Source organism: Tupaia chinensis, unplaced genomic scaffold, assembly GCF_000334495.1.
Source record: "Tupaia chinensis unplaced genomic scaffold, TupChi_1.0 Scaffold150288_1, whole genome shotgun sequence".
NCBI classification, from domain to species: Eukaryota; Metazoa; Chordata; class Mammalia; order Scandentia; family Tupaiidae; genus Tupaia; species Tupaia belangeri.
In genome coordinates this window covers 2,507,669-2,525,054 of record NW_006210128.1, presented here as the reverse complement: position 1 = coordinate 2,525,054, position 17,386 = coordinate 2,507,669, and the positions used below count along the sequence as shown (strand labels likewise).

Sequence of the window (17,386 nt, the reverse complement as noted above, 5' to 3'; positions counted from 1 at the left end):
CCGTGCAGCCCCCGTGTTGGACAGGTGGTTGTGTGTGTGTGTGTGTGTGTGTGTGTGTGTGTGTGGAGAGAGACAGCGACAGCCACAGCCGGGAGACCGTGTGCCCCGGGCGGAACAGGGCCCCGCGTGCGCAGGGGGCGGCGGCCAACTCGGCACTGGCCACGCTTCTCCGCTTCTCCGTTTCAGTTCTCCCCAGACCTCCCTTTGGCTTCTTTGGGTCCTTGGCACCTCCAGCCATCCCGCTGCTCTTGTCCCTGTTCTCGGGTAAAAGCGACCAGCGCTCTCCGATGAGAGCTCCGGGTCACCCGCAGCCACGAAGCCCTTGACATTTAGCGAGGGTTCGTGGAGCACTTGTATAGGCACACAGCAGAACGCTAATCCTATTAAAGATATTGTGTCATTGGGGAGGGGGGGTGGCTCCCCAGCGGGGCCGAGCAGGCCTCGCGCCCATTGGCCAAATGCAAAGCAGGGGGCGGGGCCGAGGGCCCGGGGAGGGGGCTTCAGGCGATTGGCAAAGGGGTTGGGCCGAGCGCTGGGCTGGGACTGGGCTGGGAGAGGTGTGCCCGGGGAGCCTGGATCCCGGCGCCCTTCTGCCTCGCGTGGAGCAGCCAGTGCAGCCCGGAGGCGAGCTGACGCCCTGGACTAAGAAATCAAATTGCAGCCTCCCCAAAGCCGCTAAGTTACGCCGGCGAGCCGGTTCCCGAGGAGCGTTCGCGAGCGTGCACAGACCGCGCGGCGCAGCGCTGCAGTGCCCTCCCAGGCCAGCCAGCCCGGAGCCCGGAGCCGAGTGCCTCGGAGAGGCAGCAGCCCCGGGGCGCGGGGTTCGGCCGAGAGTGCACCGCGACACACAGAAGGGGCGCGCAAGGCTCCGCCGGCCTGCCCGCAGCCTGCGCCCCGACTTGGGCGTCCCCTCGGTCCCACTCTGGGAGCAATGCCCCCCGCCCCTTACGCCCCCCGGGAACGAGGCGAGCATGGAGAAATCGAGTAGTGAGGATTCTTCGATCCACCGGAGTCCATCTTTGGACAGCAAGGACTCCGACTTTGCCAAGCCGTCCACCTCGGGCCGCCCGTTCGGCCGCGGCTTCACCGCCGGCGCCTTCTACGGCACCGCGGGCTCCAGGGGCCAGAGCCGCGCGGAGGCTGGCGTGAAGGCCGACAAGTACGATGCACCGAAAGGCAGCAAGTACGTGGTGTTTTACCTGGACCTGTCCTTTGTGTTCCTCCTAGAATTTAAGAAGTGCAACATGGCCAGGGGCTGCCTCTGCTGCTTGAAGTACATGATGTTCCTCTTCAATTTGATATTCTGGGTAAGTGCTTCCGCTTATCCTTCTCGCTGCCCTCCGCTCCCCTTTGCGTGCCGTGGCGTGAATGCCCGCTCCCTCTGGCCTGCTGCATTGCTCTGCCAGTCTCCCCCTCCCCTCCCGTGATCAGTTCCCGGCTCTCTCCTTCGGGGCTGAATGGAGGCTCGGACTGCCTGGCTTGTGGGAGAGACCTGCCCGGCTCCTGGGGGGGCTGGCAAAGTTTGCGACCTCCTCCTTCCCCCTAGGAAACTCATGCTGGAAGCGCTTCCAGCCAGGTCAGGCAGTCCTGGCTTGGGGGCAGAATCTGTAACAGCTGTGTCCCTGAGCTGGCGTTGGCCACCAGTGAGGACGCTTCTGAGTTTCTGGTTTCCCTCCCGAAGCACCAGGATGCAGTCGGCAGCATTTCACGGAGCGCGGAGGGGGTGGGTAGAGGTTACATCTCCCCACTGCTTTCTGTGGATCCCAGGCAAAGGCGCAGGGCCCCCTCCCAAGCTAGTGGGCTGTCTGGTCAGCCCTCAGATGTGCCCCAGTTGGGGCTTGTGTGCGAAAGACGGGGCGTGGGGGTTCCACTGCTGGGTGGCTGCTGCTGCTGCTTTTGAGGGATTGCAGTATTCTGGATAGGGAGCTGGCCACACGTGCCCCAGTTCCAGTGACCAGAGGGACAAAGGGAGTTGGTGAGCCCCGTCCTAGGTGAGAATATCAGCGGGTGGGGCTCTGGAGTTGCTCTGGAGGTGGCTGTGTGCACACGTGTGTGTCAGGAATACTAGTTAAGCACTCTCGAGAACTTCAGTCCTGCTCTGTTCCTGCACCGTGACTGGGGCCTCGTCGTCTTCCCTAGTCAGCCCAGATGGGGTTCCACCCCAGGGTCTGGCCTCCCACCTGCATAAGGTGGCCAGCTGCCCACGCCTAGCAGGAGCACCGAGGGCAGGGGGACGTCATTCAGAGTGAAGCTGGGAGAGGCAGGTGTGCTCTGGGTCATCTTTCATGACCCACTTTAGCTGAAAAACGTGTGTGTGTGTGTGTGTGTGTGTGTGTGGAGGGGGGGGCAGCTTGTCCCATGCAGGGACAGCTCAGACAGCTCTAGCCTTGCTTCTGCATTAGCTTCCTGGGTGACCTTGGTCGAGTCACTTCACCTCTTGGGCTCTGGGCTTCCTTTCCATGCCAGTGGGGGTCTCCCTCACTGTCCTCCCTTATTAATTACGTGACATCGTGGGGACGGTGTCATCTGAACTCACCTTTGTTCTTGCTCTGTGGAGGGAAATCCCCTTCCCCAGCTGGGGCATGGGCCCCCGCTTCTTTTTCAAGGACTCTGGTCTGCAATTAGTTGAGTTGGGTTTTTCCAGAAGTGCCCATGGGCCAGGGCCGTCCGGCCACTGCTATTTCGGAGGTTACCTGTCATGGGCTGGGGCCTTGTGGCAGCTGGGGCACAGGCTCCCATTCTTTTCCTGGTGATGAGAACCGTTGGAATGTCAAGAATGACTTTGTAGCTGCCTCGTGGGCAGGACCTTCTGGCTTTGGACTCACTAGCCAGCGTCTGTGTGAGCCAAGTGCTGGTGTAGGTTTCTCTGGTGCCTGTGGATTCGCACAAATGCTGCCCTTTTGGGGCTCACAGCTTCCTTCTCCTGTTTCACAGCCCCGGCCTACCTTTCCGTTTGGCCCCACCCTGCCCGTTTCAACTGGACGCTGCTTACTTAGAAAGACCCTGAGTGGATGCTCAGTGCCCCGGCCAGCTACTCTCCGACTGCGCTCGCTCCTCCCCGCCCCCACTCGCCACCTGCTGGCCGGAGTTGGTATAACCGCCTGTGCCTTTCTGCTCTAGGTCAGTCCCAGCTTGGTTTGGGGACCTTGTCACAGGTCAGCACAGTGGTCTGTGCCCTCTGCTTATTGTTTGCCTGTAAGTGAGCAAACGGGGCCCAGAGCTGTGAACCTGCAGCATGCTGGGATGTGTGGGTTTTTTAAAAGTTAGTGTCAGATTTGCCTCTGGCGAAGGCTGTCCTGGCCCCCTTGCTGCGGGGGGACAAGCAACTCTTCCCACCTTCCCTTTGAAGCTTGCAGAACTTAGTGAGTAGGTGAAGTGCCCTCTTCTCTGGTCAGTAGTGAGAGAAGTGCTGTCTCTTCCCGTTAGCAGGTACCTACACGCTCTTGCCAGGCGCGAGTGGCTTTCTCCTACTGAGTTATCTGATTACAGGATATTTTCAGAATTCCCTGACTTGCTATGAACTAGGAAACCTACTTCTTTTAAGCTAAGGCCACACGCCGTGGACCTTAGGAAAGATGGGGATTTGGTAGCAGAGAAGCAGTGCTTGTGTGCGGGAGTGTGTTTGCTGCCGTGTGGGCGCGGGCGGAGCACGCCTGCACGAGTTAGCCAGGATTGCGCCTGGTGGCCACTGCTCCAGACAGATGAAGACTTCCTGCAGGCAGGCGCTGGCCCGACTTGGGGGAAAGAGAAGAGCCCGTGGCAGAATGAGAAGAGAGTGTCCCAGCCTCGTGGGGCGATGGTGGGGCAGGGTCCCTGGAGGCCTCTGCTGCTGCCTGTACAGGGACAGGGTGTGGGGGTGGGCGAGGGAATACTTGGGCTGCTCAAAGCCGGCCTCCTGGGCCTGGAGTGAGTGTTAGGAACTATGTAGCCATCACTTACTCTAATCTCATGGCTCAGAGCCCAGAAGGAGGCTTTTCTTCGCGTTAGAATTGAACCCTGAGACCTGCAGGCGATACACAGAGCTCTCCCTGTAGAGCCCGGAGCCTACCCAGTAGTTCTCCAAACTCACTGCTGCCGCCACACCCCTGCTCTCTGAGCCCGCTGGGAGGCCTCCCAGTGCAGAGAGGTGCAGCTGTCTACACTGCAACCCCTCACCAGTCTGAGTCCCTGGTTCTCTGCCACTGGGTGGAGCTTCTTAGGTGCTGCTATTGGCGAGGACCTGGGTGACATCACTGGGGGTGGGGTGGGAGGCGGGGCTGTGCCCTGGAGCTCCTCCTCCTTACTGAGAAAAGGGCCAGTGCCTTACAGGCCACTGGGTGCGTGCCTGCTGGGGACGGGTCCAGGTCTGCGCTTGGAGCCTCTGACTTCACCAGGCAGTGCTAGCCAGGTTGGCACCCTGGAGCACTGTGGGAGTTTGGGGCACCGGGAGGGCAGCATTTCCGGGGGCCTGCTGTGGGTGTGAGTGTAGAGGAGGGCCTCCGTGTTCACCCTTCTTTGTCTCTTGTGTCTCCTGCCCAAAGAGAGTACTGTGTTCTCAGTGGATAGGGAATAGGAGGTCTGCGTTTCTTTAAAAAAAAATTATTATTTTATTTAACTTTACTTATTTATTTAAATTTGATCAGAGAGAGAGAGAGAGAGGAAAGGTGAGAAAGCAAGCCTTCAGGCCTGGGACTGAAACTGCGGTGGGCGCTGTGGGAGTCCAGCGCCCTCAACCACCACGCCACCTGCCGGCCCCAGGAGGCTGGAATTGTAACACCGTTTCTGCATACCGAGGGCCCCATCTACTAGTAAAGTCACCTCCAGGTGTTTCCGCTGGCAGTGCAGACTGCTGGGGCAGTGAGTCAGCCTCATCTCTGGGTCCTCTGGCAGAACACACGAGGGAGAGACGAAGTGACTCTCACCCCTCCAGGAGGGCCAGGGTCCCCGAGCTTTCAACCAGAAGCAGAGGAGCGAGTGTGGGCAGTGCTGGGAAGGGAGCACTGAGTGCTGGCGGCCACGGCCCCTTTCAGGGTGGCAGATCTTGGTCCCAGCCCAGGTCTCCCCACGCAGATCAGGTTGCTGTCTGATGGAGGGCGGGGCAGGGCTGGGGTTGCCGGTGTAATTGCCACTCAGGATAATGGTCACTTCCCACGCTTGCCAGCAGAACTGCCCTGTCACTTCAGATCATGGCTGGCAGAGCAGTGACATTCTGGCCCCATCCGAAAGCTATTCCATGTGGATCGCTCCCTTAATAAAGGCCAATTAGCCCAGAAGGCCGTGTGCAGGGTGTCTGCTGGAGCCGGGGAAGGGCTGGCACGGAGCTGCCGTGGCGAGGTGCCGGTGGGCCCTGGCTAGCCTCCTTGAGTGGGTTAGCCCCTCTGACTGCCGACTGCCCTTGGGCGTGAGGCTTGGCTGAGCCCTGCAGCTGCACAGGGGCATGTGCTCAGAGCTGGCCGGCCAGGCTGCACAGTTTCCAAGGGCTCCTGGCCGGGGCGCAGGCACAGCCTGAGCGGGCGGCCTGGGGTGTCACCGGGGTCTGTACAGTGCCTCCTCCCTGGGAACGGAAGTAGCGAGTGGGCCGAGGGATCCAGCAGGGAGCTCAGACTGGGGCCTGGCCTATCCATGCAGGGGAGGTGGAGGCTAGCCGGGCAGTGGGAGGCACGGAGGGGCTTCCCAGAGCACTCAGGCAGGAGGGTTTGGGCTGGGTCCCCAGAGGGCTGCTGCAAAGCTCTCCGGTGAAGTCAGGCGTGACTGTGCCCATGGCCAGGAGACAGATGCTGGGCCTGGCAGACAACCCGAGACCCCCGGAATGGGGCCATGGGGGGACGCCAGCGCTGTCTTCACTTCCTTTCCAAAGCATTAAAAATTAAACTTCCTTGTCTTAATATCTATTTTTAAATCATGTCAGAGCTGGCACTGGTGTCAGTCAGGAGGGTGGGGGAGGGGAGGAGAGAAAGCCCCACTTGCAGCAGGACATGGCTCTGCCTTGAGGAAGGGGCCCCGGCCCGCTGAACAGGACAGAAAACCCGCCCGACCTCCCCGCTCTGCCTTCGTGTGCCTGGCTGCCCTTGGCTGAACTTGGCGGCGGCTCTGTGGCCCTCGGCCCTCTGTGGCTTACGCGGGTGTTGGGGTCCCAGTTGAGGCCATTCACTCATGCCACAAGTATTCCCGGAATGCCCGCTGCGTGCGCGCGCCTCCAGTTGGTGAGAACAGAGCCGACTGGGCTCGCACAGGGCAGATCAGTTTTCTCGTGCCAGGAAGTCGTGGAATCGAGAGACCATCTGGCTCGGCCTGTGCCGGGCGCTCGGACACAGAGCAGCCAAGGGGGCGCGTGGGGGCACCTCCTGCGGCCCAGCGTTCGAGGGCGAGGCAGCGGCAGCCTGGGCCAATGGCGCCTGCACGTTGCTCGGCCTGCAGCTCTCCTCCAGAACGCTTGTCGCCATCGGGGAGAGGCGGAGAGTTTGAGGTTTTGATTTCTTTTCTTTCCTTCCTTCCCTTTCCTTCCTCTTTTCTTGTCTCGTCTTTTTTCAGGTTTGCTATGTGTGTATGCACTTGCCAGAGAGAGAGAAAGGAAGTGAGAAAGCACCCCCAGGGGAGATGGACACACTGCAATTCCTTTTCCTCTTGGGATTTTGGAACATGCACGCACACACCCCCAGCATGTTTTTCAAGCTGCTGGGTCCAGGACTTGAACCTCATAGTCAGCTGTGTGGGATCCAGCTGCCTTAACCATCATGCCACCTGACTGGCCCTTGATATTTTCTTAGTTTAGAAGAAAGAATTAGTGAATCAGGTGGCTCTTCTCCTGTGGAAGGACTGCCGACTGCTGTACGGTCATGTTCTGTGTGTGGATTTTCAGCACCTGCTGTAAGCTGGGTCCCAGAGCCACTCGGATGCCGTGAGGATGTCAGAGGCCACACAGGTCATTCCAGTTCTGAGCAGCACTGCGTCATAGAGCTTCTTAATGCTGCTTAATAAAGACTGGATACAGAGATGATAAAGTCGAGCAGGAGAGGCTTGGGTTTTGATGGATGAATAGGAGTTTGCTGGTTATATGAGACGGGGTTGTGGGGAGGGGGGGAGGAGAGGAGGCTAGAGGGCAGCCTGTCTGGAGCCTGTGCCAGGGGAGAGTGGGCAGCCTCAGGGGAGAGACAGGTTCCTGTACACGTGCAATGGCCGAGCACAGGGGGGCGAAGGCCGTGTCCCGGGGGGTGGCGGCCTTGAGTGCAGCCTCTTAGGGGGGACGTTTGGGATGGGTTGTGAGGTCGAGGGGGTGCAGGCATGCTGGAAGGGGAACATCAGTTCCTGGGGATGCTCTTCAGGGCATGCTGGTGACCACCATGACAGGTCTGGCTGTGTCCCTCGGGCTGCAGGCTGTCGCTGTGGGTAATCCAGATTTAGAGCGATGCCCCCGTTTTCCCCCTTTCTGGCCTCTCCCTTCCAGCTGTGATGTGCCCGCTTATTTGGTTCCAGTTAGGAAGCTTTGAAGCCGAGCTAAACCCGTCGGGCAGAGTTAAGTCTTCTGAGCCAGCTTTGTCCCTGCTCACATTTGAAAGCTAATCTGGCAGCAGAAGTGGTGGGGGCTGGGGTCCGGTCCTGGCAGGGACATTAGAGGCGGCGTGCGGTCAGGCGGGAGAGCAGGTCCTGGCGGGGGGAGCAGCAACGGGGTCGAGCTCTGGCTCCAACCCCAAGCTCTCCTCTCGCCATGGGCCGGCAGGAGACCCCTGAAATCTGTCAGTTTAGTGAGCCCTGGCCCCTTCAGGTGGAGGGGTCTACTTTTTCTTCTTGGGAATGCTCCAGAGAAGTCCTCGAGGCAGGGAGGCCGAGGCAGGGAGGCCGCAGAGTTTCACACTCTCCCCCTGGCGTCGGGAGGCTCTGCGTCAGAACCATGCAGGGAGGCCTTGATGTACTGGCTTGTGGGGGTGGGCGGCTGGCCCAGGAGAAGAGAGGGGCTCTGCCTTCTGCTCTGGGGGTTCTTCACCTAGAGTGTACATTCGGCCCAGCCGGGCAGCTTTTCGCATGAACAGAGTCCACAGTCCCCAATCCACAGGGTTTGGGTCTCCAGGAGTGAAGCTGTATTTTGAGGTGTTCCTCCCCTCCGGGTGCCTGGTTTCCTCCTCTGTGACAGTGCCCGCTCTCCTACAGGCTGTGATGAGGCTGTGTGAGATAATATATGTGTGTGTGGGTATGCTCCCCGGCAGGTGCCTGGCCCGCCGGACCCCATGTACGTGTGTGTGTATGGGTATGCTGCCCAGCGGGTGCCTGGCCCTCCGGACCCCATGTATGTGTGTGGGTATGCTGTCTGGCAGGTACCTGGCCCACTGGACCCCATGTACGTGTGTGTCTGGATATGCTGCCTGGCAGGTGCCTGGCCGGCTGGACCCCATGTATGTGTGTGTGTGGGTATGCTGCCTGGCAGGTACCTGGCATGCTGGGCCCCGTGCACACGTGTGTGGGTATGCTGCCTGGCAGGTATCTGGCATGCCGGGCCCCGTGCGCACGTGTGTGGATATGCTGCCTGGCAGGTGCCTGGCATGATGGGCCCATGCACACGTGTGTGGGTATGCTGCCTGGCAGGTACCTGGCATGATGGGCCCATGCACACGTGTATGGGTATGCTGCCTGGCAGGTATCTGGCATGCGGGGACCCGTGCGCACGTGTATGGTTATGCTGCCTGGCAGGTATCTGGCATGCCGGGCCCCGCGCACACGTGTGTGGGTATGCTGCCTGGCAGGTGCCTGGCACGCTGAACTCCGTGCTCCCTGGTGCTGTTAGTGTTACTGCAGCTCCTACAGGGGGCGCATATGAACGAAGTTCAGTGCCCAGAAGCTGGAGCCAGGATGCTGGGTCAGTGGCACCAGTCAGGGCTTTGGAGTCCTGGAAGAAGCCCCAGGTGTCTCTCAGGAGGAGACTGTTCTCACCTCGGAGTTATGTGGGAAGGCAGGGAGGTCCAGACAGGGAGTGGGAATGGGGGATGGAAATGAAGCCAGTGGGGAGGGCATGGTCTCTGACCCCAGGGCCTGCAGCTGCACCCCCCATGTTCTGCACTGACCTCTGGCCTCCCTGCTCCCTTTGCTCCTGGTGCAGAGTGCGGCAGGACCAGGACGGCTATACTCCCATGAGCCCTTGGTGACCTGACCGGACACACAGGGCATGTGGGCCTACTGTGAACCTCACACTGGTAGACTGCTTGGCAGACTGTGGCTAGTGGGAGGGTTCGATTCCCTGCCTGCTTAGAGCTGGGTGCAGTGGTGGGCGCCTGTGGTCCCAGCTACTCGGGAGGCTGAGGCAGGAGGGTCGTGCCACAGTGAGAGCCTGTCTTAGAAAAGAAGAAAAGATGGGGCACACAGGGCTTTGTGTCCAGGTTACTCCGTCACCTGGGAAGATCGCCACTGAATGCCACTTCCAGACTGCGAAATATGTCATTCTATGTAAATTCACATAGTTTCAAAAATGGTGACGTGAACCACGTGTACCCACCCCTAGCTTATGAAACGGAGAGTGAATGTCTGCATGTCCCTGGCCACACCCCACATCTCGAGAAAGAGCTGTCACCCCTTTTTTTTGGAGAAGTTTTTGCATGTACTCACTAGAAAGACAGAGAGAGACAGAGAGACAGAAAGCAAGAAATCACCCCCCGGGGGGATGGCTACGCCGCAATCCCTTCTCCTCCATTCTCCTCTTGGGATCTTGGGCACACATGCACACGTGCCCGGCATGAGTTGAAGCCACTGGGTCCGGGACTCGAACCACTGTCAACTACATGGGAGTTCAGCGACATAGCCATTACACCAACCACTGGTCCCACCTTTAGATTCTCTTAAAGTACGTTTCATATCCCAGGGACTTTGAAATGCTCATGGAAAATAGAAACTATGGGTCGATTTCCAGACATTTTGCACCAAAGTAAGCTATGCTTTAATTTTTCTGTGAATGTTTTGAAATCTCCCCCTTTGTATGTAGGCATCTGTAAATATCACATCATTTGGTTTGGCTTATTTTTAAAACTTTTAGATAGTTTAAAAAACCATTCTGAACTTTTTTTTTTAATTGCCAGTAGGGGACCAGCCAGATACGGTGGTTAAAGCAGCTGGATCCCACATAGCTGACTGTGTGGTTCAAGTCCCAGACCTGGGAGCTTGAAAACATGTCAGATGTGTGTGTGGATATGCCCACAATCCCAAGAGGAGAATGTAGAAGAGATTGTGGCATAGCCATCCCCTAAGGGGGGGGTGCTTTCTCACTATCCCGAATACTCATCTCTCTCCAATGCGTGCATGCACCCTATAGCAGAACTAAGAAAAGAAAAAAACGTTGTCAGTGCAAACAATGTTACATGTGCTTGCCCTAGAGAGAGAAAACTCCCCTCAGTGGAGCCTGGTCACTGCCAGTCCTTTTCCACCCATTGTTCCATCCCATCAGGATCTGGGTCCCCATGCACGTGTCCCTGGCATGTTTTCAGACCACTGGGGCTAGGATTTCAACTGCGGTTGTGAACTGTGGTTGACTGGGGGAATCTGGCTTTCTCTGCACTGCAGTTAACTGCTGTGCTCAGGGGTGGGCTGTGAACGTGCTTTTAAAATTTCAACATTGTATTTTTCAATTCTTTGATGTTGGTAAGTGTGGTCAGAGTGCAGTAACATCTCCACTACTCTGCAGTAAATCATTATGTAAATAGGCTCCCGTGTACGCTTCTGGAGGTGAGCACTGAGTGATTTCTTGTAAATTATACTTCTGTGAGTACCCTTGTATAAGTCTCTTGATGTGCATGCACAAGTTTTTTCTTTTCTTTTTTAAAAAGAACGATTTAATTTTATTTATTATTATTATGATTATATTTTAATTTGACCTGAAAGAGACAGAGAGGCAGAGAGGGAGAGGGAAAGTGAGGAAAGCAAGCAAGCTGGGTCTGGGACTTGAACCACGGCTGGCCATGTGGGAGTCCAGCACTTTAACCACCATGTCACCTGCCAGCCTGTGTGCACATTTCTTTAGGACAGTGCTCCTGAAAGCTGGTGGAGGACAAACTTCATTCATTCATTGACAGATAGACAGGGAATGTGAGAAATCACCTCCCCTAGGGGTGGATGTGCTCCAGTCCCTTCTCCTCCGTTCTCCTCTCGGGATTTTGGGCATGCACGCACATGCACCTGGTGGGTTTTTCAAGCTGCCGAGTCCTAGAATCGAGTCACACAGTTGGCCATGGGGATCTAGCTGGGGGACCAACTTTTAAATGTCCATGTCAGAGATGGCCCTGCCTTGCGTGTCAGCTTGCAGCTCAGCACAGGGGAGTCACCGACTCAGCCCAGCCGTGTCTTCTGAGTGCGTGTGGGAATGTTCTGGTAGCATCGGATCGCTGTATGGGTTTCTCAGGGTTAAGCATTTCTGTGAAGCAGTCTTGACGGTTACTTGCACCGTCCTGGGGTGTAGCACTGAGTGGCGGAGCTGAGAGTGGCTATGAGCGTTTCAGCGGTGCCAGGTAACGCTTCATTGTTTCCCAGCATGGCCGTACCAGGTGACGGAAGTCCAAGGAAAACGGAAAGGCTCTGGCGTTCTCTAATTCAGGGGCTGGAAAATGCTGTAAACCGGGTCCGATTGGCATCTCTCTGCTCACATCTTCTCAGATGTTCGTTGGCCGGTCTTTCCTCTCCTGTGAGTGCTTGCTTATTGCTTTCGTCCAGTTTTCTATTGAGTTGTTTGCTTTTTCCTAATAAGTCTTGGGAGGTTTGTTTACGTTTTGGATTCTAATCTGGTGTCAATTAAAGGTATTACAGGCACAGTTCGTAGTTTCCAGTTTATAGTCTGTCCTCCCCCCCACACTTGTTTCACAAGGTCTTTTGATAAGCAGAAATACTTCATTGTAAGAAAATCAGTTTGGGGACCAGCAGTTGGCATAATGGCTATGTCGCTGGACTCCCACGTAGTCAACCATGGTTCGAGTCCTGGACCCAGTGACTTAAACTCATACCAGGCGCATGTGCGTGCGTGCCCAAGATCCAGAGAGGAGAATGGAGGAGAAGGGATTGTGGCGTGGCCATCCCTCCTGGGGGGTGATTTCTCGCTTTCTGTCTCTCTGTCTCTCTCTCTTTCTGGCGAGCACACGTGCCCTATAGCAAAAACCTCTGCAAAAAATAAAGTAAAAAAAAAAAGTCAGTTTGATCAGACTGTTTTCTTTGGTAGATTCTACTTTTTGGTATTACTTAAGAGGCTCGTACTGTCTCAGGGATGTCTTTATAATGGGGACCATGCTTTTCATAACATAATGAGTACTCATGAATTGTTTAATAAATGAGGGATTAAAGATATACTTGCTCGTTTATTTATTTATAAAGAATTTTACCATAGGGCACATGTGCTTGCCGGAGAGAGGCAGAGAGAAATCACTTCCTGGGAGGGTGTCCACAATGCACTTCCTTCTCCTCCAGGCTCCTCTTGAGACTCTGGGCACACATGTGCAGGCACCTGGCATAATTTGATTTTTTTAAGAATGATTTTATTTTAACTTTATTATTTATTTTAGTTTGACCAGAGAGGGAGAGGGAGGGTTTTTTTAGAGAGAGAGAGAGAGAGAGAGAGAGAGAGAAAGCCAGCCACCAGGTCCAGGACTTGAACTGTGGTCGACCACGTGGGAGTCCAGCACCCTTAATCACCACACCACTTGTCAGCCCCCCGGAGTGATTTTCAAGGCACCGGGTCCAGGACTGCAACTGGAGTCAGCCATGTGGGAGTCCAGTGCTTTAACCAGTACTCCACCTCACTCTTGTATTTATTTATAGAAGATTTAATTTTTCTATTTAAGTCTTTAACATAGCTGGAATTTGTGTGTGTTATGAAGCAGGGCTTTCATCTGCCTCTCCGTGTCAGGGTCCCTTATCCTAGCTCCATTGGCTGATTGCTCACCTTTTCTACACTGATGGGTGATGTCCCTGTGTTTCCATACCTGGATTTTTTTTTTTTTTGAGAGGTTTTTGCTATAGGGCATGTATACTCACCAGAAAGACAGAGAGAGAAAGAGACAGAAAGTGAAAAATCACTCCCTAGAGGGGATGGCCACACTGCAATCCCTTCTCCATTCTCCTCTCAAGATCTTGGGCACGCACACACACGTGCCCCTGGCGTGAGTTTAAGCCACCAGGCCCAGGCCTCGAACTGTGGTTGATTACATGGGAGTCCAGTGACATAGCCGTTACTCTAACTGTTGGTCCTATACCTGGATTTTTTCCACTGGACTCTGTGTCTGTCTTAGTGCCACTCTGTCGTACTTCCTGTACCTTTATAGTAAGTCTCAATAATTGGTAGGGCAACCCCTCTCATCTTATGCTTTTTCAAGATGTTTTAGCTGTTCTTGGCCCTTTTTTCTTTTGCCTAAAATTTGAAATTAGTTTGTCTAGTTTCAACAAAAATCAGTCAACCTGTCAATCTGCTTTCTCTCCAGCCCTGTTGGTATTTAATTGGCCTTTTATTGGATCTGTTGATCAACTAGAGGAAAATTACTATCTCTGTGTTCCTTTCTTTTTGAAAACTTAATGCATTGCCTTCTTCATAGAGAAAGAGAGAGAGAGAGGCATCCCTTGGGTTCTCATGCCACAATGCACCCCTAGCCCCAGCCAGCCTGGATTACACCCAGTATGCATCCCCTGGGATATGAACCGGGCACCCTCCCATGTGGTCCAGTTGCATTATTGCTGTGTCTGGCTCCTGCCATCCTTGTAATTCCAACTGTGCATATGAATTGTATCCTCATATGCACATGTTTTTCTATTCATGGACATGGTATGTTTTTCCATATAGTAGCTCTTCTTTACTGTCTTAATGTAAAGTTTTGTGATGGTTTTCACCATCGTTTTTTGTTATTGTTGTTGTTTTTTAGAAATATTTTTGCTATAGGGTGCATTTGCTTGCTGGAGAGAGAGAGAGAGACAGAGAAACAGAAAGTGAGAAATTGCTCCTAGGGGGGATGGCCACACCGCAATCCCATCTCCTCCATTCTCCTCTAGGGATTTTGGGCACACACACATATGGGCCTGGTTTGAGTTTCAAGCCACTGGGTCCAGGACTTGAACCATGGTCCACCACGTGGGAGTCCAGCACCTTAGCCACTATTCCACCTTTAAATAACTAGTGCAGGTCTATCTAAAGGAGAGACTTCATGCCAACGGGCAGGGGGGACCTCTGGCCCTAGAGTAGAATATCCCACTTAGCCTGACAGGACCCCTGCAGCCCTGTTCACTGCCTTGGAAGCAGCTTCGTGACTGCAAGCCCCTCGTGGGGTCCCTCTGCCCCTGGGGTGCATCAGTGTATTCTCTCTAGCACGAACAGCACTCTCCCTGCAGGTTCTGGAAAATACCTGTCCCCACCCGTTGCCTTCCAGAGGTTCCGGGAGTTGGGAGCCCTGGACCTGTGGCCTGGCCCTGATCGGCCTTGGTGGGGTCGTGATGGTTCTGGCGCTCCGCTGTATTGATGAGAGTGTGGAGAAGTCCATTCGTCACTCTCTGCCTTGGTTTCTCCATCTGTGGGGAGGTGAAAATGAAGTAGGATGGCCAGAAAAATGATTCCGACTTCAGGGAGAGGTGGGAAGAACTTATGAAAGAGCAGGAGTATGATTAGATTCAACCTCTGGCAGAACAGGAGATGAGGAAGCAGGGGTTTAATCTTAGCTCGTTCCGTGTCAGTGTCTGAGGCCGTGTGTGGGGGAGCAGCACGCCAGATCAGCATTGACCCCCCGAAGGGAACCCTGCTGATCCCAGTGCACACACATCCATGCATGCTTGGCCCCTCCGGCCTACCCCCGCTCCGCCTGGCCTGTGCTCAAGTGGGACAGTGGTGGAGGTGCACGTCCAGCCGAGGGGGCAGGTGCCCTCCAGGCACTGGCCCTTTGTCACGGGGTGCGCACACTGGCCAGGCAGAACCCAGAGGCTGGAGTCAGTGGCAGTTGGAACAGTGTGAGTGTGCACATGTGTGTGTGTGTGAGGATTCCGGGAAGCACTGGAGGCTTCCCCTGTCTCCCACTCGGCAGGACCAACATTCACACCTGCCCCTTAGGCACCCACACTGTGAGCACTCGGAGCTCCTGTCCCCATGCACACACACGACACACAGATCCACACACCTGTGCACACCCATCTACACACATAGACCCATGCACATGCATACCCACCACATACATCCATGCATACACACATGCAATACAGATCTACATGTACACACACAATTCATATGTACATGCATGCAAAGATCCATACCCACGTGCACTCATACATATCCATATGTATACATGCTCACACATGCACACACAGATCCACATGCACACGCACAACACCCATATGTACATACATGCACACACATTCACACATACATGCACTCACAAAACCACATCCATTTTATATACATTGCATATGTACACTGGTACATATAGATCTACATATACATGCACTTACACACCTGTACATATCTATACATACATACATTCATGCATACAAACATACACAGATTCACATATATCCATCTATGTACACACATGCACACACAGATCCGCACATACATGTACCCACACCCATATAATCCATATGTTCATACATATCTATCCATCCATGTATTCAAACACACATGCACACATATCCACCCACACCCTGCACACATGCACATACATTTGACATACATGCACAGACATGCATGCAACACAAATGTACCCATCCCCCCACAAACACCCATATGTGTGCACACACATCCACACATGTATGCACACCCACATATGTATCCATATATAAACACCCACACATGCATCCATATGTAAACATATGTATTGGGTCATTGGAAAAATCAGGACTTATTTTTCTATGCAAAACTGCATCACGACTTTTCAGACAACCGAACGTGTGTGTATGCCTGTGTGTGCGCACGTGTGTTTAACACAGATTACCGCCTTGGGTCATTCAGCTGCTCTGACAGCGTTCCATGGACTGGGAGCTGATAAGCCACTGACGTTTATTTCTGTAGGGCTGGAAGAGTCAGCGTGGTTGGATCTTGGTGAGGCCCGCTTAGGGCTGCAGATGGCCACCTTATCGTGTCCTTTTGTGGAACAGGAGAGAGAGTTCCACTGGGTCCCTTTACTAGGGTGGGGTCTCTCCAGGACGGCCCACTCTCATGACTCCATTGCCTCTAGAAGGCCTCACCTCCTAACCCGTCACACTAGGGGCTGGGATTTCAGTGCATGCATTACGGATGGTCAATCCATAACAGCGTTTTTATGTGTGGATGTATGTGGTGTGCAGGTGGTTATGTGCATGTATACATGTAAGACATTTAAGATACATTTATAGAGTAAGTGTGTGTGTGTTCATGTGTATGCATAGATGTGTGTACATACATGCGCATGCACACACACATGAATGCATGCATATATTTGCTAGATTCCCCAGGTGTGTGCGGGCCCTCAGGGATAAGCTGTGTCCTCATTTCTGGTAGCCCGTCTCCTTGGTTGGACCTGGGGAAGCTACAGCTCTTAAATTACGAGCACCTCCGAGCCAGCCCTGGCTATCTTGGGGAGCGAGGCCCACCTCTGCCTGCTTCCCTCTCTGAACAAGTCCCGGAGCTGTCCGGCATTCGGGAGGCAGACCCCCCTGGCCGACACCCCTCTTGCCGGCTCATCCGTCTCGTGGTACCACATCCCTGCTTTTCTACCTGAGGGTCTTCACAAGCCTGCGATGGACATGTGGTAGCTCATGGCGAGGAAGGAGGGCTGAGCAGGGGCAGGAGTTGGGGTGTCCGGGAGTCCCGCAGCAGGAAGTCCGAGGGGTGTCCTCTCCATGGCTCTGGCAGGAGGTGCCAACTCCTGCTGTTTCAGGCCCTGCAGTCTCACTGCAAAAACTGGCTTCCCAGGAGAGAGGGTCTGAGTGTGATCTCGTGCCCACCTTGGCCAGGGCCAGCAGGCCTTATGTGTCAGAGAGGAGGCACAGTCCCCAGAGAAGAGCAGGGGTGCCGATACCAAAAGACGGGGAACCGGTAGCCAGGCTGGAGGGTTTGGCCCCGAATACTGAACGGCACAGCGGGGTGGCGTTTGCCCTCACAGTTGTCTCCTCACCTCTGCAGGCATGGCGGGAGTGGATGGGGAGGCTGAGACCAGGCGGGTTGGACTGCCGCTTGCCAGGCCGTGCCGTCCCCAGAGAAGAGCAGGGGTGCCGATACCAAAAGACGGGGAACCGGTAGCCAGGCTGGAGGGTTTGGCCCCGAATACTGAACGGCACAGCGGGGTGGCGTTTGCCCTCACAGTTGTCTCCTCACCTCTGCAGGCATGGCGGGAGTGGATGGGGAGGCTGAGACCAGGCGGGTTGGACTGCCGCTTGCCAGGCCGTGCCGTGGCTCTGCAGCAATTTGCGCCCACCCCCCCCCCCCCGCCCCGCTCCCTGG

General features: G+C 55.1%; 1 protein-coding gene across 2 annotated transcripts in view; it reads left to right on the top strand.

Annotated features, from left to right (window-relative positions):
* The window catches only part of TSPAN9 (tetraspanin 9), a 228,849-nt gene that overhangs the window by 129,235 nt on the left and 82,228 nt on the right, over positions 1-17,386 (top strand). Inside the window, exon 2 of one of the 2 annotated variants that reach the window (XM_027769674.1) lies at positions 1,228-1,307. In XM_027769674.1, the coding sequence (XP_027625475.1) occupies positions 1,245-1,307 (63 nt within the window). In that variant the 5' untranslated portion in view covers positions 1,228-1,244. Of the gene's footprint in view, positions 1-524; positions 1,308-17,386 lie in introns of those variants that run through there. The other variant, XM_014585670.2, reaches the window with a different exon arrangement.